Here is a 21,830-nt window from a genome sequence, read left to right on the forward strand (position 1 = left end):
GGTGATATCTAAATGTCATATATGTATATTTCCTTATTTAATCTCATAACAACCCTATGTGATAAGCACTATTGTATTCCTGTTTTATGGATAAGACCACTAAGACACAGAGCAGTAACTTGCTAGTAAGTGGCAGACCAGAATTGAAACGCAGGCAGACTGGTACCAGAGTCCATGCTCACAACCACTATACTATACTGTAAGTTGCAGATGGAGAGAAATGTCTGACCTGGCAGTGTTCCTAAACCAGGCCAAAGCAGGATTAAATAACTACCCAGGGAATTAGATATATTTAGTACTGACTGAGGCTTCTTGTCCACACTAGATTCTCCCAGCAACATCCTGAGCCTACTCTTCCTCTGTCTTCACCGGATCAGCTCCCAGGGGGTAAGGCTAGGGACTCCCATTTCTCTAATCCCACTCCACATAGCAGGCTGAGTAGAGGCTCATCAAATAGGTAGAAACTTTATTTCCTAAATCCCTCCCTGGACCTCTTTCAGAAGGCAGTTCAGATGCATTGTAGGTAGAAGGCAGAGTAAGCCCTTATTGAGCAACGCGAAACTTGGCAGAGGCCCCACACCTGTCACTCTTCACAGCAGTCCCTTCCCACATGCTAGAGGGAAGGGAAAGCATGACAGGGAAGTCCACTTCTGTGGACTCAAACCTTGATGGGGATTTGCACAGTCACAGGGCTTCTCAGAAAAGGCACAAGCATCCCAGACATTCAGGCCTGGAGAACAGGCTGGCTCAGCAGGTCTTCACGATCGGGTGTCTCGAGCCCTTCTTCGGGAACGAGGGCCACAGCTGGAGCTCGGCATGGAACCCAGGCCAGGGGGTGCCCCTGGGGGTTGGTAGCCACACTCATTGGGGTCCAGGGGGTCCCGGCTGAGCAGTACCCACACTGCAGGCACATGGCGGCGCACTGTGAGGGGGTCTAGCCCTGTGTCAGGTGAGGCTGGGACCCAGCTGTCCTCAGTCTGCAGGAAACGTAGCTTCGTGAGCTGGTGCAGGCCTGGGACCCTCCGCTTGACAATCTCAGCGCAGCTGACAGCCTTTCCTGCAGCCCTGCCAGAACCTGAGAACACCACATGCCGTGCACTGCCGCCCTCCAACCGACCCAGAGCCAGTCCCAGAAGGTTGCGAATTTTGCTGCCATCTCGGACCCGCATCTCAAGGGTATCAGGAGGTAGCTGGGGCATTGGGGAAGGCGCTGGGAGCTCTACAGAGCCAGCTTTCCGGTAGTGCTCCATCCTGCTTGCTGTCTTGAATGTGACTCTCGCTGCCCACTGCAGGGAAGCATCAGATGAGTGCTAAGCAATATGCCCCAAGTCACTGTCCACCATCCCCTATCTCCATTCAGGATATGGCCCTGCTCCCTGTTCCAGACTTCCCAGAAACAGGATCATGTCCCCTCGTCCTTAGCATCTTGTGACAAGGGCCATGCCTGCCGCCATCCGGGAAAGGGCTGTACCCCATACACTCCGTTCCTCTACAAGGGCCATAACACCCCCACCTCCAATCCTGGAGTCCCAGAGGCACGACCAAACTCCCCAAACACTGAGCTCTTTGGGATAGTGCCAGGCCCCCTTATCCCAAACTCTCCCGGACTGGGGCCTAGCCCCCCTTATCCTGGACTCCTTGGAACAGGGCCTGGAACCCTCACCCCAGATTAATACCAATAGAGAGCGCTCCTCACAAGGACAGGGACAAGGCCCTTAGCCCCAGGCCCCCCCGGGAAACAGCCAAGAACTCTTACCCAGTGCTGCCCCCAAACAGAACTGAGCCCCTCTCCCAGAGATTACCAGGGTCGATCCGTATCAACCCAGGTCACTCAGAAACTCGGGGGCAGAGGCTCGACTCGGAGGGCTGCTCAGGCTATTCCAAGACAGCCTTGGCCGTTTCCATAGCCACGGTCGCTTCCAGGGTCCTGCTGGCCGCTGCAGCCAAGCAGCAGGCGTCCTCCCACCCTCCGAGTATCCCTCTGCCCGCCCGGTTCCGGCTCTCACCGAATCCGCCTCACGCACGATCCGGAGCCAAGATGGCGCACGGGCCCGGAGTGCACTAAGGCCGCGGGGCCGCGCACGCCCCGAGGGGGCGGGGCATGAGGGGCGGGGCATGAGGGGCGGGGCATGAGGGACTGGACCGTAGGTATCTCCGCCCGGGAAACCCGCCGGCCAGGGCGCCCCGGACCAGTCCCAGTGGATGTGGGAAAACGAGCGCAGCCTCCGCTGTTACGCCCGGAAGGAGGCAGGGTAGTTCCCTGCCGTAGAAAGGAGCGGCCGTCAGGGAACTCCTGCATCTTAAGGAGGGGGATCTGGACTTTAGAAGATGGGAGGGCTGGTGTTAGCTGTTGAGCAAAGCGGGAGCAGTGGGTTTCACAGTGGGTGCGAACAAAGGCGTCAGTTTGGAGTGGCTGCTGTTGCACGGGCAAGAGCCTTAGTTACCGACTTCTGAACTTCGACCTCATCCTGTGGGCGCTGGCAGACCACGGAGGTTCTCCAGGGGCCAGTCGAACCAGATCTTGTGAAGGGAGCCCAGGAGGGAGTGATGGGGAAATCGGGCCGCAGCCCCTGACGACACCTGCCACGGAGTCTGGGGGCTGAGGGGGCGGGGGTGCCCACGGAGCCTAGTATGGTGCCTGGCGTATGACCGGCGCTCAAATATTTGTTAAATGATTTGTTACATTAATGAACCAGAGAAATCGCAGTGGGAATGGAAAAAAGATTAAGTTGGGAGATACTAGTAGGTAGGTTCAGTGACGAGCTGGCCACTGTTTGGACAGAGAAGTAGGAAATTCCGAGCTAGGATGACTCCCAGATTTCAGAGCGGTTTGGACACGCTGAATTTGAGGTGCCGGAGACTCGGTCGCACAGGCAGGGCGGCCAGCGGGCCGTTGGAAAAAGGGTCTGGAGCCAGAGCACTCCCTGAGACCACAAGGGGGCAGCAAACATTTGGTGGAGTACGGTGCCAATCTGTTTCTCAACATGCTTGCCGCAGCGCCCCTACTTCCCCAATTCTCCTCCCCAGGACCAAAACTTCCTGCATCCAAACTTCTTAGGCTGCCCTTCTCGGCTAGTGGTAGCAGGTAGCCTCCCAAGAGAGAAATTTAAAGGCCTTTGCACATGCTGCTCCCTTGGCTCTGAAAGTCCCTGGATATCACTCACCAGGTCCCTTCAGTCCCTTTTTTCTTCTGTGTCCACCTGATAGGACCGCCCTTTTCCTGTACTGTCTATCCTGCTAGCCTGTGCAGGGCAGGGATTAGGTGAGCCCTATCTACTCCCATCATCTGATATTTGGAGGTCTCTTCTTGGTAAATATGGGATAAACGAATATCCTAGTCACACAATCAAATGAGAGCCTTCATCTTGAGAGCTCTACACCTGTCAGAAAGCCAAACCAGGATGAGTTTAGTTCCCAGTCCAACGATTAGGCAGGTTGCCACTTCTGCCCCCCACCACCCCCATCCTAGACCAAGAAGCTAGCACACTCCTCCAGTCATCTCTATGGTTTATTGTCACTGGAATAAGAACACTGATGGGGGGGGAGGGTGGGTGTTGCAAACCGCAAACCTCAGGTCACCTGACCTCCAACTTTAGAGCTCCACCTAAGTAGAGAGGTGGGCCTTGAATCCAATAAATACAAAGCTTCCTCTGCCTTGTAACAAAGACAGGTTGGCATAGGGCCCTGGAGCCTGACTGCCCAGGCCCACCTTGGGATGGGGAGCAGCTGTCATTCCTCTGCTGGCTTCACTTGCTTGGCAGCCTCTAGCTGGCAAAGTAGCTCATCCCACTGCACAAATTGCTTGGATAGAAGCATTGTCTGGTTGTAGGTCAAGGTGAGAATAGGAGTCTGAGTGAGGAAGTGCATGGAAAGTGGGGAACAGGCAAACATAGGTGGGTGGGATAGGATGAGAGAACGCTAGAGGTGGAACAAAAGGACAGGGCTTAGGGACAGCACCCATTAGGGTCCTAGTTGAGCAGAAAGGATACAGTCTTGTTGTATTCCTCCAGGAGAGCCTTGGACTCCTCAGTGATCTCCACACACTGGTCCTGTAGGGCCAAAGTGTAGCACAGAAAGGAGCCTGGCAAAGCCCACATCTTCCACTAAACTTCCTGCCTTATCAGGGACTCCCACTCCCCATGGAGCCTAAAAAAAAGATGATGCTTAACCCCAAAGCCAAAGGAGCAAATGGCTATGGGAGCACTTGCAGGCTCCAGGATGGGTGCCCTAACAGCAGTCCAAAGACTGATGGGAAAGGGAGTGGCCATACATTAAGTAAACATTCCCCCTAGTATATGTCTCCTCTTCTGTCCTTATTTCTGAACTCTCTTTGAACTTTACACTAGGGCCTGGGAATAGTGAAAAAAGAGCTCCTCTACCCACAGTCAAGGACATACAATCCCCAGGAATTCTTGGGTACCTCCCAGCCTCAACCTTATAGTGTCTCAGTAAAGTCCTGCTCTGGGAGGCAGAAGGTTTGGACATGAACCTAGGCAAGTCCCTCTACCTCCCTGGGGCACATGCAAGATAAAGGATAAACCTCAAAGTTTCTTCTGAGCTTACAACAGAAGGGCCTGAAGCTGCTTCCCCAGGTGGCATGAGTGGGGATGAGGTGCTGTGCCACCTCTATCTTCCCTTCTAGTCCTCTCCCCTCCCATACCTGCTGCTGAATGTGGATCTGGGCCAAGTGCTGCAGGCGGGCGGCATGCTCAGGAACGGCTGTAAAACACAACGCACACTGCTGGATGATGCTTGTGCCCTCCCCCGGGACTGCTCAATAGTCTATTAGGTCTTTGGCAGGATTAGAGTATTGAGTGGAGAAGCTAAACAAACGCCAGACTTCATTGACTGCTGCAGCTGGAGGTGGCGGTGGGGGCTCCCTGCCCACTCCAGTCTTACTCCAGTACCCATAGGGAAGGGGAAGATACATGTCCTAAGGAGAAGACAAAACCTTGGGGTTCCCAGTGTTGCTCCCTACCACCACCCCAGTGCTATAAGCAGGACCAGGTAAAGAGAGCTTTGGCTATCATAGGACCTGTCCCTTTGCTCTCAGCCCAGTGGGACCAGGTCTGCCTGGTCTAGGGAACAGGGAGCCTGAAGATGGATGCCAGGTCCCTAAGCTGGAATCCAACAGCCCGAGGGTTGGCCACCATGCTGGGCTCAAAGCTTAAGGCTGTCAGATATTCAGCAGGCAGCTGATCAGGAGTAGGGAGGGGGAGCTGGGAAAAATACCTCCAGAGACAGACAAGATGGATATCTGGATTCAATTAAAGCCACTGTCTGCTTGTCAAAGTCCAGGCCCAGGGACTGTCTCAGCAGTGCAGCAAAAAGAATTCACATACATTCACGGACCTGGCAGAGACTCTGATAGTAAAATCTGGGTTCTGCAGCACCTTGAAGGAGAGATGCTTGGGGGTAGGTAGAAGGTAGAAGGAATTCTCAGAGCTGGGGACTGCTAGAACTTAGGCTAGTGTTCTCAGGCCCAAATTGTCTGAGGTCCTAAAACTGGGCTCTCTACCCTGGTAATTTTAATTCATGGATGTGGCAAGTACCTCAGGGTGAGGATAAAGATAAGGAACAGGCCAGGCACAGTAGCTTACACCTATAATCCCAGCACTCTGGGAAGCCGAGGCGGGTGGATCACATGGGGCCAGGAGTTTGAGACTAGCCTGGCCAACATGGTGAAACCCCATCTCTACTAAAAATAGCTGGGTGTGGTGGCACACACCTGTAATCCTAGCTACTTGGGAGGCTGAGGTGGGAGGTTTGTTTGAACCGGGAGGCAGAGGTTGCAGTGAGTCAAGATCATGCCACTGCACTCCAGCCTGGGTGACAGAGTAAGACTCTGTCCAAAAAAAAAGAAAAAGAAAAAAAGATAAGGAACAGACCCAACCCGAATCCACATAACCTGAAACACAGGAAAGTCCTGCCCATCCATCCACCTACCTCCCCAACCAGAGTAGGGAAGCTACAACCCCAGAGAGATACCTTTGATGTGAGCACTGTCCAGCATGGGCACCAAGGCATTCACCTGCTCCAGGAGTGCAACCTGGGAGAGGATAAACTGCTCCTCTAAAGCAAAAATGGACAAGATAGTTGCAGTGAAGAAAACATTGCTACTCAGCCCATGTAAGGGCCTGAGGACCTGGCAAGGGAGATGGCTAGGCCCTAGAGCTTTGGACAGTGACTCTGTCCACTACCCCCTTCTCTAGGTGCACATTTCCATCCTGCCCCCAACTCTCCTGGATGCCTCAGGTCTGACCCATCTGAGCCTAAGGAGCCTCTCAATTTCTCCAAATCCCACCTTTCTCCAAGGTTTAACTTTAAGGCCTCTTTTTCTAGCCTCCTATCAACAAACTCAGGGAGCACCTCTTACGCCACAGGATACAAAGTACTTCAGACTTGGATCCCCACACCCAAGGGTCCCTGGGAAGGTCTAAAAGAGGAGATATTGGCAGACTATGCCAGGCAGGTTCTGCTCAGGGGCTCTCAGAGGTATAGACAATTATATGCTGGAGGATTGCTGGGACAGTAATGGAAGAGTCCACTGAGGAAAGCAGGATCTGGGCTAGGCCCTATATGCACAGGGGATTTTAATGCACTGAAATCCACAGAGTGAGAAGGTTATTCAAGAGAGATGACTGTTATGTGCAAATGCTTAGAGGCAGGAATGCTTGTCAATTAGTAGATGAGAAAGAATTCCATTAGCTGAACTGGAGCAAGGAGAGCACAGGAAACAGAGTTGGATGGGAAGGTAGACCCGGCAGACTGAAAGGTTGTGAATGGCAGACTATGGAATTAGGAATTTATCCTAACAAGGCAGAAGACACTGAGGTTCCAAAGTAGGCCAAGTGACATGCTGGAAACATGTTTTTGTGAAGGTGAGACTGAACCATATGCAGGAAGGGAAAGATTAGGGTCGACAGTATGATTTAGGAGACTGTGCAACCATTCATGTGCAAGTGGATGTACAATTCCTGAGGCAGTGCCACAGGGAGGGATGGAGAGGCTGGACTCAAGAGTCAGTGCAGGAGAATATCTAAACTTGGTGCTTGAGCCATGGCAATTGATCAAGAGCCCTTTGGGAACTCTGACGGCCCTTTTAGCAGGAGTGGCCCATCCTTACCCAGTCCTCAGTGCTGCATTGCACTGATCAGTCTCCTGGGAGACTGATCTCCCATCTGGGTTATAAGCTCAGGTCCCTGAAGCAGAGACCCTGTCTCCCCTAGCTCTGGCTGTACACACGAGGGCAGGGACTTTCTGGTTCACCAGTGTATGCCTCCTCACCTAGGAAAAAACCTGGATCAGAGTAGATGATCATTATACATCTTTTGGATGAATAACAAAGCTCAGAAAACCCTAGCTTATAGAATGGCTGACTGATTAGCAGACATTGCCAAGGCAATAGTTCCTGCCTAGAACTCTGAAACTGCAGAGCTTTCTCACATGAAAGAAAGATGTTGAAACTCATGCCAGTACTCTCTCTTTTCTTTAATGGCAATGCTCTCTGCCCCTATCCTTTCCTAGAAGCTCCTCTGTCTAGTCAGCAGAAGTGAGGAAGGTTCTGAAGGAAAATCCAAGAGGCAGGCTATTGATAGAACACTGGACTAGCTCCCACTATGGCTGGCACCATGGCCTGCAGCTGGCCCAGAGGTATACTGTACTCAATGTCTACTAGAGGATCCACTGGATCCTCAACCCAGAACCAGGCCACAATTCCAGAGAGCAGCATCCAGGGGTTGTATCCATCAGAAGACTGGATGGGGAGGCCATCTCTGTGCTTAACCTCCCCAATGACCCATATCCTCAGATGCATGTACACATGTAGTCCAGCATTACCTGCTAAGATGAATTGCAGCTTAGAAGCATCAGGTATGGCAATGCGGTCGATGTACTCCGGATCCAGGTACTTGATCAGATCTTCAACTAGAAAAGTAGCGAGATGGGAAATGGAATAGGGTTGGGCAGTAGAACACTGCCTTATGAAGGATGTTTGACAAGTGGTCAGCCTTGAGGACAGCCTTCAATGAGGAGCTGATACCCAACAGTGCTGCTTGAGCAGGGCTCCACCAGGCTCCCTATCCCCACTTCCCTATCTCTCCACTCTCTTCTCTTGAGGTCTCTTCTGACATCAAGCTTCAGAGCTGAAAACACAATTGCCACCACCACTCTGGGCCCTCAGCATTCTCACTGACCTATCCTTATCAAGGGTAGAAGGCCTCTTTTCTCCTAGATGTCAACAAGACAAGCCAGAGCTTTGTCTAATTTCTAGTTACTAAGCAGGTTACTAGCTCTGACATAACCAGGCTCTCAGTGTCTAATTTGTTTCCTGCCTCTTAACTTTGCCTGGGAAATCCCATACCCTTTCTACCCTCCTTCACCAAGAGAAGCTTTCAGGTAGAGCTCTTACCTCAAAACTAAGGACACTGTCATGGGCTTGAAGTTTAGCCACAAGGTAGAAAAGCACACCCCAATTTACCAATCGAATTGGGTGCAGGTAAATGTCCTCATAATCTTTCTATCCCCAAAGGGCTATTCCAGTGACTTAATGAACTGAAAGGCTAGGGCCAGGTCCCAGGAAGCCTAGGGATGGGATGTCAGGCAAGCAGGCACATCATGGAAGCACTTACTCTTTTTGTAGAGAATCTTCACCCTCTCCCTCTTGCTGGCAATGTTCCCCAAAGCCACCTGCACCTTGACCAGGCCGTCAGCCACCTGTAAGGGAAGTGGTGGTTAATTCCAAGATATACTACCTGGCTCAAGGCTTGGAAGAGTTAAATAACCCTCATTCTCCTAGACTGTCAAACCTGAATCCCAGTAATCTAGGTTGGCCTCCCTTCTCTAACATTAAAAGAGATGCAGCCCCACCTTCCAGGAATCCTCAAAGTGGAGACAGAGAATCATGTACTCCTTGGGGAGTTTCAAGTCTGATGGGGAAGATAATGAACTATTTTAGAGTCTATGGAATATATAGTATACACAATATATTTTCTGGTTCCTAAGCCCTGGGTTTGGGCATGAGAAATGCAAGCATCCTCATTCAAGCCTTCATGACCTCTAGATTGGCTGGCCTACCTCCAGCCCTATCCCCTCCACATCAAATTTAGTGTGAGAGATGGAAGAGTCCAAACAACTGGGATCCCAATGATGGTACAATCACTGACTTAGGGAATACAGAAGAGAATCAGGTTAGGGGAGAAAAAGAGTACAGTTAAGAGCATACAGATTGAGTTTGAGATGACTATTGGATAACCAAGTGGAAAAATCCAGTAGACAACTGGACATGAAAGTCTGGTTCTCAGAACAGAAATCTGGACCAGAGATATACATTTGAGACATATTGACATGTAAATAGTAATTGACACCATGGAAGCGAGTAAGCCTACCTAACGTTTAGGGGTAGAATGTAAAGAATCCCAATATTAAAGGGTCAAATAGAGGAGGAGACTAAGGAAGTGACTGCACTCACCCAGTTTTTAGAGTAGAGGATGAGGAATGCCAGGGAGCAGGCAAATAACACTGAGAAGCAGTAGTTAAGAGGTAGAAGGAAAACCAGGAGGGTCAGTGTCATTGATTCCAACGGAAGAGAATGTTTGAGAAGTTAGTTCTGAAATGGGAGCACAGTCTGCTAGTGACAACTAATTCCTCATTCAGTGTACAAACAGACATCATTACCTTGGACGCACTTAGCTCCAGGACATGCCTGACACGCAATTAGAAGTTCTTCAGTAAAAGGTCTTCCCATAGTAGAAAGGTGAGGCGAGAGCACCTGAGCTTCGTAGTTGTCAAAATTCTGTCACTGGTATAAAGCAGTGCTAGTCCACATCTGAACCCCAGTACCCAATCTCTTCCCTTCCTAATCCTGGTCCTTTCAGACCTCACCTCTCACCCTTTGGAGCTTTCCTTATCCACCTCTGCTCTGCCTCCTCATGGGTCCCATGGACCTCTTCCTGCACAATTCATTTAGCAATTAATTACGCAGGGCTCCATGACGGGACTTCCTATCGTGGACTTCAGCTTTTATTGAAACTCTCATTAGTCAGCTTCTCGAGTGTGTCAGGTCTCCCCAACTACAGCCCGCGAGGGCAAGGGTGGAGTCTCAGCCACAGTAGGTACCGAGCCCACTCTCAGGCTGGCTTAACCACCCGCAGTGCCCCCTATGACAATGGACCCCGAGGGTCCAATCAGCTCTGGGAGGTTCCAGACCTTTGTTATTTCAAAGGCGGGGCTGCGGAGAACAGGACTGGAGCGGTTGCATCCCGAGGGCCGGGACAGTGGACCGCTCTTGCTCTGTTCCAGAAAGGGACCACCGGACCAGACTACTCACCTTCCGCGAGCCGCGCGCCCCGCCCGGCCCGTACACCCAGCGTTCCAGCTCTTCCACTCGGGCCTGCAGCCGCTGCACGTCAGTCAGACCCGCCATCTCCACAAACGACCCACTTCAGCCGGGAAACGGCCAGAGGGTGGGACGTCCGTCCAAATAGGAAGGCTAGCCAATCCGAGTGCACGAGCAGCCCTTTATGCAGGAAGTGACGTCATGATTCAGCCCTTCAGTACCCGAATTTACTGCTTGGAGCTGTGAAAAGCTGATTACCTTGGCAACGGCTCTGTACCAGCCCTCCCCGGCTTCCAGCGCCTGGTTGTCAAGACAACCTTTGCTTTTCGGGTGCCAAAGAGCTTTCCCCACTCCATTCCCTGAGTTTGCACGTGTTCCAGGGTAGGTCCATTCCCATAGATACATCATTAGAAGGCTCCGTGAGTTACCATAAACTTTTGGAGTCTTCTAAAGTTCAGTTGATTAAGTAACTTGCCCAAGGTCACCCAGCACTATAGGGACAGAAATGGGACTTGAACTCAGGTTGTCTGATTCAAGAGACGGAGCTCTTCTATTCTCACGGAACTTTGCTATTCTGCCTTCCCCTCTGAAAGGCCCTGGCCCAAGGCAGCCCATGTTCCACATCATTCCTCCCCACCTCCCATACCCAAACAAGAAAGGAGGCATCAGAGAGGGAGGGATCACAGCTTTATTGTCTAGATGTGACCTGAGGGATGTCTCTTTCACAGTACCCCAACCCAACCTTTCACTTGGCTCCTGAAGAGAAGCAAGGCTGACTCAAAGGGGTAGGGTTCTAGAGATGACATTGACAGAGGGGACACATGAGGAGATGATAGTGGTTACTGGAGGAAGAACACTTTAGTAGATGCTGCTGGAATTGGCCGGGGAGGAGGTGCCCTCCCTTTACAGTGAGGTAGGTGTAACATCAAAAGAAACTTTGGTTTTAAGTCTACATGGCATGGGAGGTATGGTCCCCTCCCAGGGCTGGGTCCCAGAGTGGGCAGCCGGAAAGAATCAAAGCAGGGGGACTCTTCCCCACTCAGCAATGGGGCTGGGACTCTTAGTTTCAAGTAGGACCTCTTAGGGGAAGGTGCTGGAAGGGGGCCCTGTAGAGGGTGGGGGTGCAGGGTTGGTTGGACCCTGGGAAGCTGGCACAGGCTGGCGGCGGGCAAAGAGGACACCTGGCAAAGGGGTGAGGAGATGGTAGAGGGCAAAAACAAGCAGGAGGGGGTAGGATATGGAAACAGAAGAGGGGAACAAAAGTAAGTGTTCTGGTTGCTAGAACACTACACACGTACCCCTGCCACAAACCAATGAGGACAAGCTCCTTGGGTCAGTAAGAGACTCCATTGCTAATGTAGATACCCTCAAACAGGTAAACAATAATATTTATGCTGATACATAGGCCCATGACAAGGCAGACATCCCCTGGTACTCATGCCAGAGAGGTCATGCCTTGGATCCCATGCCATGTAGGCACCCCCTTTAACCCATGCCAGTCTAGCAATCCCCTGAACCCCACGTTACCCATGCAAGTTTAGATATCCCTGAACTTCATGCTAGTAGAGGAAGTCTAAAATCCCCATGCCAGCCTAAATACCCCTGACCCCATGCCAGTGTAGACAGCCTGCAGTACCCATACCAGTGTAGACCACCCCGTTGATCTCTAGGGCCATGTTGATACTGCTGATGCCACTGCCTGCCAGATTAAGAGGCCCATCCAGCCGCTCTTCTGTCCAGGAGGGGGCAGAGGAATCACATTTTGGAGAATCAGACTTCAGACTTATTAATAGAATTTCCCCCCTCCATCCCTGTAGACAGCCCCCATTCCACTTCAGCCCCACACGTATACTCACACAATTGTCTATAAAGGAATCTGTCTGCCCCGTCTCTAACACCTATCAGGTGATGGGTCAATCCTCCCTCAGTGTACAGTCCCGAAGCCCCCTCACAACAAACCCCTCCTCACCCCTCAGGGGAACCTTGCCACGGGGCAGGAAACTGGGGGGCATGCCAGGTCGAGGTGGGTCCATGGGCCCCATCAGCACAGCTCTCTTTTCTGGGGGCTCCTCTGGTGCCAGTTTCTCCCGTGTAGGTCCCAATGCCAGGCCCACAGGCAGTGCCAGGCGAGGGGTTGGAATTCCACTCTCCTCTGGAAGAACAGGTTATTCAGCTCCCCTGGCCAAACCAACCCATCTCTGCATTTGGTTCTCCCCCAGGCCTGGGACCAAAAGAGGTAACTCAAGCTCATGTACCAATCTCTCATCCTTCATTCCATCTATCTTCCCATCCAGAGCCTCAGTCTGGAAGCGCTGAAGCTTTTCTCTAGAGCCCAAAGGATCAATGTACATGTCTAGAGAATTTGGGGGTTGTTTTCGACTGTTGGTTATTAAATAATCCAGGTCACAAGAGGCACAAACTATATGCAAATAGGAGCACTGGGTGGACAGGTGTGGAATGGAGCTGCTGTGATTAAAAGACCTTTTCCTGGCTGGGCGCGGTGGCTAAGCCTGTAATCCCAACACTTTGGGAGGCCGAGGCGAGCGGATCACGTGGTCAGGAGATCGAGACCATCCTGGCTAACATGGTGAAACCCCATCTCTACTAAAAATACAAAGAAAAAAAAAAAAAATTAGCCGGGCGTGGTGGCGGGCGCCTGTAGTCCCAGCTACTCGGGAGGCTGAGGCAGGAGAATCGTTTGAACCCGGGAGGCGGAGGTTGCGGTGAGCTGAGATCGCGCCACTGCACTCCAGCCTGGGCGACGGAACGAGACGCCGTCTCAAAAAAAAAAAAAAAAAAAAAAAAAAGGACCTTTTCCTGAACTTCAGCCCCCACACCTCAGTAACCCATACCCCAAAGCGCTCATTTGACCGCAAACCTCAGGACCCCTAAACCTTTGCGACCCCCAAACTTCAGAGGCCCGTCAGACCTTACTGCTCCCAGACCTCAGTCCCCACATTTTAATGGTTGCTATATCTTAGCGCCCACCTAAACCTCAGAGACCCTTAAACCTCCACCATTCTCCCCTCGCACCTTTCTTAATAGGGCTTGGACTCAACTGAGCGCATGCGTGCGCTGGCAGGCCGGAGGCGGAACCCTGGGCGGGGCCGGGGCTGGATGGGGTCGCCCGAGGGGCGGGGCCGGCACCCAAGGCAGGGCCCAGAGCGCCCCGAGGGGGCGGCCCTGCCAAGCCAAAGAGTGGAGTAGCGGTGTAAGCCTGGCGACGGCCTTCGCGCCGATTGCTGTCTATGGCGGCCTGGAGCTCCCCTGGGGAGCTGAGCGCTCGAGTCTCGCACTCGTACGGGTACAAGTACTTCATGTACCTAGGGGCGGACAGTGGGCGGTGAGTGTGTGGGAGTGTCTGGGCCCAGCTGGTCAAGTCCCACACCCGGACGCCCGCCCGGGGACCCTCCCCTCCCCGCCCCAGCCCGACCCCGTGCCCCCTTCCCTTCCGCTAGCGCCCCTGGCCTTACTGGGTGCGTAGAGTGAAGGCGGCCGAGGTGATGGTGGTGGGTAGGCTGAGGCCGCGCGTGACTTCCCGCCACACTTTGCGGTTGATGACTTCCACCAGGCCGCCCTTGGCGGTCACCAGACGAAACAGAGCGTACAGGTCCAGCACCTGCTTCGCCATGATGGGCACGCGGTTCACTGGCGTCCCTGGTGGGGAGCGGGCTGCAGTCAGGACACTGAGACTAAGACCCTGTCTACAGCATCCCCGGGGACTGATACGGGGCGGGAGCCCCGGGGAGGGCGGGAAAGAGGGAGACTTGGTCAGAGCCCACGGAACCCCAGGTCCTCTATTTTAGCAGGAAGGACAGGAGGCTAGCACAGGGATGGACAAAGTTCTGTAAAAGGCCAGATGGCTAAATGATCTCTGTCACAACTACTCAACGCTGTCATTGTAGCCTAAAGGCGGCCATAGAGAATACCTAAAGGAATGGATGCGGCTGTGTTCCAATAATATAGACTCTGAAATTCGAATTTCACCAGTCTGGAGATGTTATTCATCTTTTAATTTTGTCCCCCAACTATTTAAATAAGTAAAAACCATTCTTATCTTGCAGGCAGCTGGGTTTGGCCTGCAAACTTTAGTTTGCTGTCCCCTGGGGTAGACCGCAGGAAGGACTTCCGGACAGTGCTGAAGAGCCGGCCTCCCCTAAGCAGCAGCCCCCGGGTGGCTGCCCAAGGCTGGGGGATGACGGGCGGGAGAAGAATCAGCTCCCGCCTCGGCCCGCCGACTCCGCAGCCCGCGCCGCCCCCGCCGGCCAGTCCTGACAAAGGGGCCTGTCTGCGCTGAGCGATGGGCCCCAGTTAATTCCTTACCGATCCCGTCCCCTTCCGCCGCGCCTTTGGACCCGAACAATTAGCTGCGGCCTGATTAATGGGGGAAAATTATCGGCCCCGCGGGACCCCCTCCCCCTGCAACTGGAGCGGTGGGAGGCAGGGACCGAAGGGAGGCAGAGCTAGTGGGGAGGGGCGGGCAGGCAATGCTGAGATCGGTTCACACCCGCTACCCCAGTGGAGGGGAGGCCTCGAGGAAGGGCCAGAGAGGGGACACTGGAACCAGAATGGGCCTCCCTGGGAACCAAAAGGACTTAGGGCCCTACTGAGGGTCCCAGGGAAGCAAGGGACCCGAAAGGGGTGCTGGGGCTAGGGCGAGGGCCGGGGGCGGGAAGTGGGCCAGCAGCTGCACTAAAAGGGGGGGGGGGGGCGGACAGTGCAGCCAGTTAATTAGCGGCTTATCAGGTTGCGCTCTGAGTGAGTTAATTAGCTTTGTAGAGAGAGATAATGAGTCAGTGTTCCGTCCCATGAATCTGGGGAGAAGCTGAAGTGATGGACTGCCACCCACCCTGATGCCCTCCTAGACCCTTCTTGCGTTCTCCTCCAGCTCTGACATTCCTGGAAAGGAATTTCTCCTCCTGCACAGCCTCAACTCACATAGTGCACAGCCTCAACTCACATAGTCCCCAGCCCACCCCTTGGGAAGTCCTTCCTCCAGTCTAATCCTAGTCCTTCCTGCTGTAGAGCACATGAGGTGCAACCTGCCTTAATCAAGGGAAAACAGGGAAGACATGACTGAAGGAAGGACCCTTGACAGAGAACCAAGGCATTTTCAGCCCTCTGATTCTGGGACCCTCCCACCCCAGGCCAGCCTCCCATCAGTTCCCCCTCCCACCCTCCCAATTGATCCCACACTCATTAACCTGCCAGTGGGCTGGCCGCTAATTAATCCTGGGGTGGAGGAGGGGGGCAGGGTCAGAGGTTAAAGACGCTATTGAGGGCCCAAAGGACAGGTGCTGCCAAGCTCAGGCCTCTGCAGGGAGAACCCAACCGGGTTTCCTCAAACGTGGTAAGGGGGCAATTCCAGGGCCCTTCCCCCATGTCATGCCACTCACCCCTCTTTTGCATGAAGCTAAACAGGTCATCCAGAAATTCCTTCCTCTTGGGGTCTGCATCGAGCTCATACAGCTGGGGAAGGATTGGGGTCATTCTACAGCTCTGCTGACCCCCCTCCCTCCCTAGACCCCAATTCAGGTTGTACCCTGAACAAGGGTCCCTAGCTGAAGGAGTCAGTAGGATCTCAATGTGGACTCCCTGGCATTAGCATTAGGCTCTCTCCGCCTAGGGGCGGGCAGGGGTGCCTTTTCTAGTACATACAGAGACTGGTACTGGTAGTGGTGCCCTCGGCCATTCAAACCACCCATCTAGGGAGTAAGGGAAGAGAGGAACAGGATGGAGCTTGGAGGCTCAGCCTGCCCTCTGGGGCCCAGTCTTCCCCCACCCTCATGGGAAATTTAGAGTCCCAGGAAGGAAGCTAGGCTGGGGTTGTATTCCAGACTGAGGAGACAAACATATATCTGATGCTCTGATTCATTCATGCAAGGACTTCATGCTGTTCACATCCCTGTATGCCAGGGCTGGGGGTGAGTGAATGGCAGAGATGCTTCTAACCCACCCCTCAGGCAGGGTGATGCTCAGAAGCTCCTGGGTTGACACCCAGTGCCCTTCAGCTCATCTTCTGGTCTGATTTCCTTTCAGAGGCAGTTACCCTACCTACTACGGAAGCTGCTAGAGAGGCAGTGGCCCTGTGGGGTCAGAGTTTGAAGGATCCACAGACCAGCTCAACTCTTCCTGGTAATCTGGAGTCCCACCTCCTGTATCAACTCCCGAATACCAGCCAAGGGAACCACCCCTAGAGTCACTGACCCAGAGTAACAGTCCTTGAGTAACACCTATAGATAATATTCTGTCATATCATCCCCATAAGAATCCTCAGAATAAAAAACAAACAAAATACCCATGAGTAATAAGCCCCAGATCCACCTTTAGAGCCACATTCCCACAAAAACTGAGCCCTAAGTCTTAGATGGATACCCACAAATAATACATACACTCTCCAAGTAATAACCCCTAGAATTATACCTAGGAGAAACAGTCTCTAGAGCCATATATCCAGAACAGAGCCCTGAGTAACACTCAGTTTTACACCAATGCCAGAATACTACTCACAGATTAACACTTTTCGAATATACCCAGACCAACATCCTACAAGTTAACACCACCAGAATGGCACACCTGGAGTCATAGCCCTGTGTAACACCTTCGTAGTGACAGCCTTGAGTAGTGTCCTTAGAATAACACCCAGAGGGGTTCTCCAGGGAGAAAGAACCTCAGATTAAGGCCCTGTGAATGAAGTCTTGTCATTCTGAGTTGCAGAGGAGCCCTATAGTCATACTGCGGCTGTAGTGGCTATCACAGGCTGGGAACTATCATCCATGGAACTCAGGCCAGGGAGAAGATTTGCATGGGGCTGGGGTTAGGGGGATGTGACAGGAAAGAAAGGAGAGGTGTATCAACCTGCCAAGGGAGTGATAACCTCCATTCTGCTTCCGAAGACAGAGGAAGCAACTGGGACACCCCCACTGGTCCCCGGAATATGACCTTGTGACTTGATGTGTGAGAAGGTAGGTAGGGTGGTAGGTAGGAATCCCCAGCCCCCAGACTGCCTTCCCTACACCTGGCTGGGCATGGTGGCTCATGCCTGTAATCTCAGCACTTTGGGAAGCCGAGGTGGGAGGATCACTTGAGCTCAAGAGTTCAAGACCAGCCTGGGCAATACAAGGAGACCCTGTCTTTTTTTTTTTTTTTTTTTTTTGAGACAGAGTCTCGCTCTGTCGCCCAGGCTGGAGTGCAGTGGCCGGATCTCAGCTCACTGCAAGCTCTGCCTCCCAGGTTCACGCCATTCTCCTGCCTCAGCCTCCCGAGTAGCTGGGACTACAGGCGCCCGCCACCTCGCCCGGCTAGTTTTTTGTATTTTTTTAGTAGAGATGGGGTTTCACCGTGTCAGCCAGGATGGTCTCGATCTCCTGACCTCGTGATCCGCCCGTCTCGGCCTCCCAAAGTGCTGGGATTACAGGCTTGAGCCACCGCGCCCGGCCCAGACCCTGTCTTTACAAAAGATATTTTAAAAAATTAGCCAGGCATCTGTCTTTCCCTCCCTGTCACTATCCTCCAATCTTCCCTCTGTCTTTCTCTAGGTCTCCGTGTCTCTGTGTCTCTTTTCATCTTGCAGAGACTGCTATCACCTGGCTCTGCTTTCGCCAGAAGAGGGAGATAGGGGAGAGGGCCGGACATCGAGGGCGTAGGTCCTACCTGCTTGAATTGTTCCTCGTAGGTCCACTCGTGGGGATGGAGTCCAGGGGGCTGGCTAGAAGGTGAGCTGGGGCCCTGGGCCCCTGGATGGTTCTCCTCAGCTGCCTCCTCCTCTGCCCTGGCTTCCTCCCCCTCCTCCTCATCTTCAGCATCTTCCTCTTCCTCAGTCCCAACCTCCCCCAAGGCCCCCTCAGGGGCCTGTAGGGTCCGGTGGTCAGGCAGGGGAGGCCCGGGTGGCAGCAGCGAGCGTGAAGGGGCCAATGGCCCCACCCCCTGGGCCAGCCGAGCTGCCTGCTGCTTCTGCAGGGCCTCCATGACAGCTTCCAGGCGCAGTCCCCCAGCTGAAGGGGGCCCTGGTACCAGGCGGGACCCCGAGGAAAGGGCCGCCTGTGGGGGAGGGAATTATGGGTGCTGGGCCCTGCTGCCCCCATAGTCCCCAACACAGGGGGAGGTGGTCATGGATTCAGGGAAGTGCAGGAGTCACAAGGAAAGAGGCAGAAAGATGGCTTTCCCAGAGGTGAACAGAAACAGGACCAGACCCTGGGAATCAGAAATGGCCATTGACTGAGGACTGGAAGAGTGAGCAGATCAGAGAGGGTGACAGGGACCAAGAGACATCGGGAAATGGTGAAGGGAGGGAGAGAGAAAGAAAAGGAGAAGGGGGGATGTCCGACAGAGACAATGACAGGAAGATGTGAAAATAGAGATGGAACAGGGTGACAGGAGAGAAAGAAGTGGGGTGACACAGAGACTGAGAGGGACCAAGATGCAGAGAGGCAGAAATATCAGGCAGAGACAGGATAGAGAGACAGAGATGGAGAGAGATAGAATATTGGGTAGAGAGACAGGGAGGGTAAGAGAGGTAGAGGAGCAAGAGATAAAAGACCTAAGTGACAGGTAACTCAGAGACGGACAGAAACGGAGAGACAGAGGCGGAGATAGACAAATAGTGAGGCAGGTGTTGAGAGACAGGAAAAGACCAAGACAGCAGGAAGCAGACAGAAAAGAGAAATTAGAAAGAGATAGTGAAATAGAGAGGGACCGACTGAGACAGGACGGGGAAAACAGCCGGAGAGAGGGGCAGAGGACAGGGACCAAGGAGTCGCCGGGATGGAGGGCGGTGGGGCAGAGCCTGGGACGGGCACGGATGGGCAGGAGGCGGCGGAGTCGCGACGCCCCGCTCCCTCGCTCCGGGGGCCCCGCGGCCGCACTCACCTGCCTGGCGTGGCCCGCTGCCCCCGGCGTCTCCACGGCGCTGCCTTTGCTCTGCCCGCCTCCCTGGCGGCCCTGGCCTCGGCTGGGTCCCCGCGGTGCGCTCCCGCCGCCCTGCGCTCCTCTGGCCGCTGTGCGCTCACTCGCCGCGTTGCTTGCGGCGGCCGCGGGGGCGGGACCCGAGCCGGACAGGGCGGGCGGGGCGCATGGGGAGAGGCCCCTGCGGACTCTGCCGCTCTCAGCCACCCAACAGGTGTCTCCCACCTTCCTTCCAGCCAGCTTCGGGGGCAGGGGGCGCTGGAGAGCTGCAGGGGAATCGTGCGAAAGTGAGGGCTCCACCGCCACCGGACTCTGGACCAGAGCCCCGCCCAGCCTCACAAGTCGTGCCCCGACACCCACACTCAGCACTGGGCTTCCACACACAAACAGCCGCGTCCACACACCAACGCACCTTGTCACAAGTTCAGGCGCACAGCTGCCCAGTCTCACATGTTCGGTGACATGGTCACCACAGTGCCAATGGCCTGGGCAGGCTGCGATCAGGAGGGGAATCCCTCTGCAAGATGCTTGGGTGTGCGTGGAGGGTCTGGTCAGAATAGAAGCTTCTCCCCTTGCCTTGACCACCCCTGCCCTGCCCACGCGCTGTCCCCAACTGCAGGCATGCTGCGGTTTGCACACATGCATGCACACGGTGGTGGACCCACAAGGATGCACTCACACACACTCAGAGGTCTTTAAGCTGACTGCACACTCAACGCATGCAGATACACAGCCACACACAGGTTTTGTCTCTTTTGACATTCTATTAGGGACATTTTATTTTCTTTTCCTTTTTTTTTTTGCGACAGAGTGTTACTCTGTCACCCAGGCTGGAGTACAGTGGCGCAATCTGGGCTCACTGCAGCCTCTGCCTCCCAGGTTCAAGTGATTCTCCTGCCTCGGCCTCCTGAATAGCTGGGATTAGCTGGGATTACAGGCACCCAACACCAGGCCCGGTTAATTTTTCTCTTTTTAGTAGAGATGGGGTTTCACCATTTTGGCTAGGCTGGTCTTGAACTCCTGACCTCAAGTGATCCACCCACCTCAGCCACCCAAAGTGCTGGGAATACAGGCATGAGCTACCGTGCTCAGCCTGTATTATGAAAATTTTGAAACACAGACAAGTGAATAGTGTAATGAACCTCTGGTACTCATCATAGGTTTGTTTCAACAGTGAACAGCACTTCGCCCATGTTCACACACATTCTCCACCCATGTATGCCTGACTCCCACATGTGTATCTCCAGACCCCCTCAGCCCACTGCTTTACGCCCTCCCCCAAACTATTCCCAAGATGCTGAAATGCCGTTCCTTATTTGGGGGTTCTGAGTGGCAGGCTTCTCAGAATTTCTGCTCTGAACAGCCTGAACCCCACTCCTCCCAGGCATCCTCATACTTCCTATTTCTTCCTGTGCCCAAGGGGACCACCTACCAAAGCGAGGTGAGGTTATGCCAAGTGTGTAAGTGAACAGCAGGTGTCTGTAGGGGTGACACCTGCATAGGTACGAAACTGTGGCACCAGGGACTGTCTTCTGACCTCACACCCAGAAGGCAGGAATCCTGACGCGACCTTTGTGTCCTCCCTCCTCCCTTGTCCTCCCCCAATCAGTCCACTTCTCTCAGCCTCAGCTTGCTCTGGCTCAAACCACCAGCTCTTCTGACCAGGATCCCATGGTGGGTGCCTCCTCCCTGCTCTCCCTGCCTCCAGCCACCACCCTTCTCTGCACCCTTCTATGCGCAGCTCCTACTGCAGCACTAAGTCCTGGTTCCCTATGGCCCATTCCTGGCCATGCTGAGGCTCAGCCCCATTCATACCTTTGGCTGCCCCAGTGTCCTCCACCTCAGATTTCAGACCTCTGAGCCCATCAGAACCCCCCAGCCTCCAGAAGCTCCTGTCGGTACTGACGCCTCCTCCCCCGTGGCTTTGTTTGGTGTGAGTATCCTGGGGCAGAGCCAAGCCTCCTCCTCTGCCCAACCCTCCCTGATGCTGGGAGGGGAGAATCAGTGAATGTGCCAGGCAGACAGACATGCCCCGGAAGTCTACTGGAAGACTGGAGAGCAGAGGGTAGCGATCCACAGAACCCTTGTGCCCTGCTTGCTCCCTTTCCCCCACCACAGCTTCCCCTGGCTGTTCAGAGAAGGTGCATGGACAAAGGTAGGTGGTCAGAGTCTTCCTGGAAAGGTAGGAATTGGCTTGGGGAAATTCCAGTTCTGAGTGTTTGGAGAGTGCTTTGTAGGGTTTGGATTGACGGGCAAGGGACTGGGCAGTCACTCCCACAGCTCCCAAATCAATCAAGCGAAGTTAATCCACTTTTGGGGTCTGGGCCAGGAGGGCTACAACTGGGAAGGGCTGAGGGGAAGGAATATGCTTGACTGGGACTTGGTTTATCTCTCTTCGTCTGTGAAAAGGAAAGGCTGCCTCTCACACCCACAGTCTGGTCCTATACCTCACAGAGACAGAGACAGACCTAGACCTTCAGAGACCCATGCTTCATTCATCCAACACATATTTATTATTATTTTTATTTTTTTGCCAGGCACTGTTGGACACAGGAGCAAATAAAACAAAGTCCTTATTATAATGGTACAA

At 53.6% G+C, this 21,830-nt stretch overlaps 3 protein-coding genes and 1 long non-coding RNA gene across 8 annotated transcripts; 1 reads left to right on the top strand and 3 right to left on the bottom strand.

The window, feature by feature from the left end:
• Positions 1–445: 445 nt before the first annotated feature.
• RPP25L (ribonuclease P/MRP subunit p25 like) lies at positions 446–2,121 on the bottom strand. 3 transcript variants are annotated; one of them, XM_003911567.3, is made up of 2 exons: positions 2,007–2,121; positions 446–1,286 (listed from the first exon to the last, which is right to left on the bottom strand). In XM_003911567.3, exons 1-2 carry the CDS (start codon positions 2,115–2,117, stop codon positions 759–761), a joined length of 639 nt encoding a protein of 212 aa, XP_003911616.2. In that variant the 5' UTR covers positions 2,118–2,121; the 3' UTR covers positions 446–758. The 3 variants fall into 3 exon arrangements, with proteins under 3 accessions (XP_003911616.2, XP_021783126.1, XP_009186866.1); XM_021927434.2 differs by having other exon boundaries at positions 1,803–2,040; XM_009188602.4 differs by lacking the exon at positions 2,007–2,121 and adding an exon at positions 1,757–1,998.
• Positions 2,122–3,490: 1,369 nt separating this feature from the next.
• DCTN3 (dynactin subunit 3) lies at positions 3,491–10,477 on the bottom strand. Of its 3 annotated transcripts, none has more exons than XM_003911565.3 (7): positions 10,328–10,477; positions 8,631–8,715; positions 7,840–7,926; positions 5,989–6,072; positions 4,661–4,719; positions 3,990–4,049; positions 3,491–3,819 (listed from the first exon to the last, which is right to left on the bottom strand). In XM_003911565.3, exons 1-7 carry the CDS (start codon positions 10,421–10,423, stop codon positions 3,730–3,732), a joined length of 561 nt encoding a protein of 186 aa, XP_003911614.1. In that variant the 5' UTR covers positions 10,424–10,477; the 3' UTR covers positions 3,491–3,729. The 3 variants fall into 3 exon arrangements, with proteins under 3 accessions (XP_003911614.1, XP_021783127.1, XP_003911615.1); XM_021927435.2 differs by having other exon boundaries at positions 3,990–4,081; XM_003911566.3 differs by having other exon boundaries at positions 3,990–4,146.
• A 154-nt stretch (positions 10,478–10,631) lies between these two features.
• On the top strand, positions 10,632–16,460 carry LOC116270038. Its single transcript, XR_004177923.1, has 3 exons — positions 10,632–10,717; positions 11,065–11,249; positions 16,376–16,460. It is a non-coding gene; the product is annotated as an uncharacterized LOC116270038 (long non-coding RNA).
• On the bottom strand, positions 11,007–20,071 carry ARID3C (AT-rich interaction domain 3C). Its single transcript, XM_003911584.5, has 8 exons — positions 19,205–20,071; positions 17,990–18,376; positions 15,733–15,805; positions 13,810–13,993; positions 13,370–13,659; positions 12,306–12,488; positions 11,979–12,068; positions 11,007–11,517 (listed from the first exon to the last, which is right to left on the bottom strand). The coding sequence occupies exons 1-8, from the start codon at positions 19,883–19,885 to the stop codon at positions 11,417–11,419; spliced, it is 1,989 nt and encodes a 662-aa protein (XP_003911633.2). The 5' UTR covers positions 19,886–20,071; the 3' UTR covers positions 11,007–11,416.
• Between the last annotated feature and the right edge of the window lie 1,759 nt (positions 20,072–21,830).

The sequence above is a fragment of the Papio anubis genome, chromosome 13 (genome assembly GCF_008728515.1).
Source record: "Papio anubis isolate 15944 chromosome 13, Panubis1.0, whole genome shotgun sequence".
Classification (NCBI taxonomy): domain Eukaryota; kingdom Metazoa; phylum Chordata; class Mammalia; order Primates; family Cercopithecidae; genus Papio; species Papio anubis.

Coding starts and splice junctions, on each gene's coding strand:
- RPP25L (XM_003911567.3), bottom strand. CDS start 2,117: ATGCCCCGCCCCTCATGCCCCGCCCCCTCGGGGCGTGCGCGGCCCCGC. Junction 1,287..2,006: donor TCGTGCGTGAGGCGGATTCG/GTGAGAGCCGGA, acceptor GCTTCCCTGCAG/TGGGCAGCGAGAGTCACATT.
- DCTN3 (XM_003911565.3), bottom strand. CDS start 10,423: ATGGCGGGTCTGACTGACGTGCAGCGGCTGCAGGCCCGAGTGGAAGAG. Junction 8,716..10,327: donor GGGCGCGCGGCTCGCGGAAG/GTGAGTAGTCTG, acceptor CTTCCCTTACAG/GTGGCTGACGGCCTGGTCAA. Junction 7,927..8,630: donor GAAGATTCTCTACAAAAAGA/GTAAGTGCTTCC, acceptor CTACTTTTCTAG/TTGAAGATCTGATCAAGTAC.
- ARID3C (XM_003911584.5), bottom strand. CDS start 19,885: ATGCATGTGTGCAAACCGCAGCATGCCTGCAGTTGGGGACAGCGCGTG. Junction 12,489..13,369: donor TCCAAGCCCTATTAAGAAAG/GTGCGAGGGGAG, acceptor CTGTTCTTCCAG/AGGAGAGTGGAATTCCAACC. Junction 11,518..11,978: donor CAACGGGGTGGTCTACACTG/GTATGGGTACTG, acceptor CCCCTTTGCCAG/GTGTCCTCTTTGCCCGCCGC.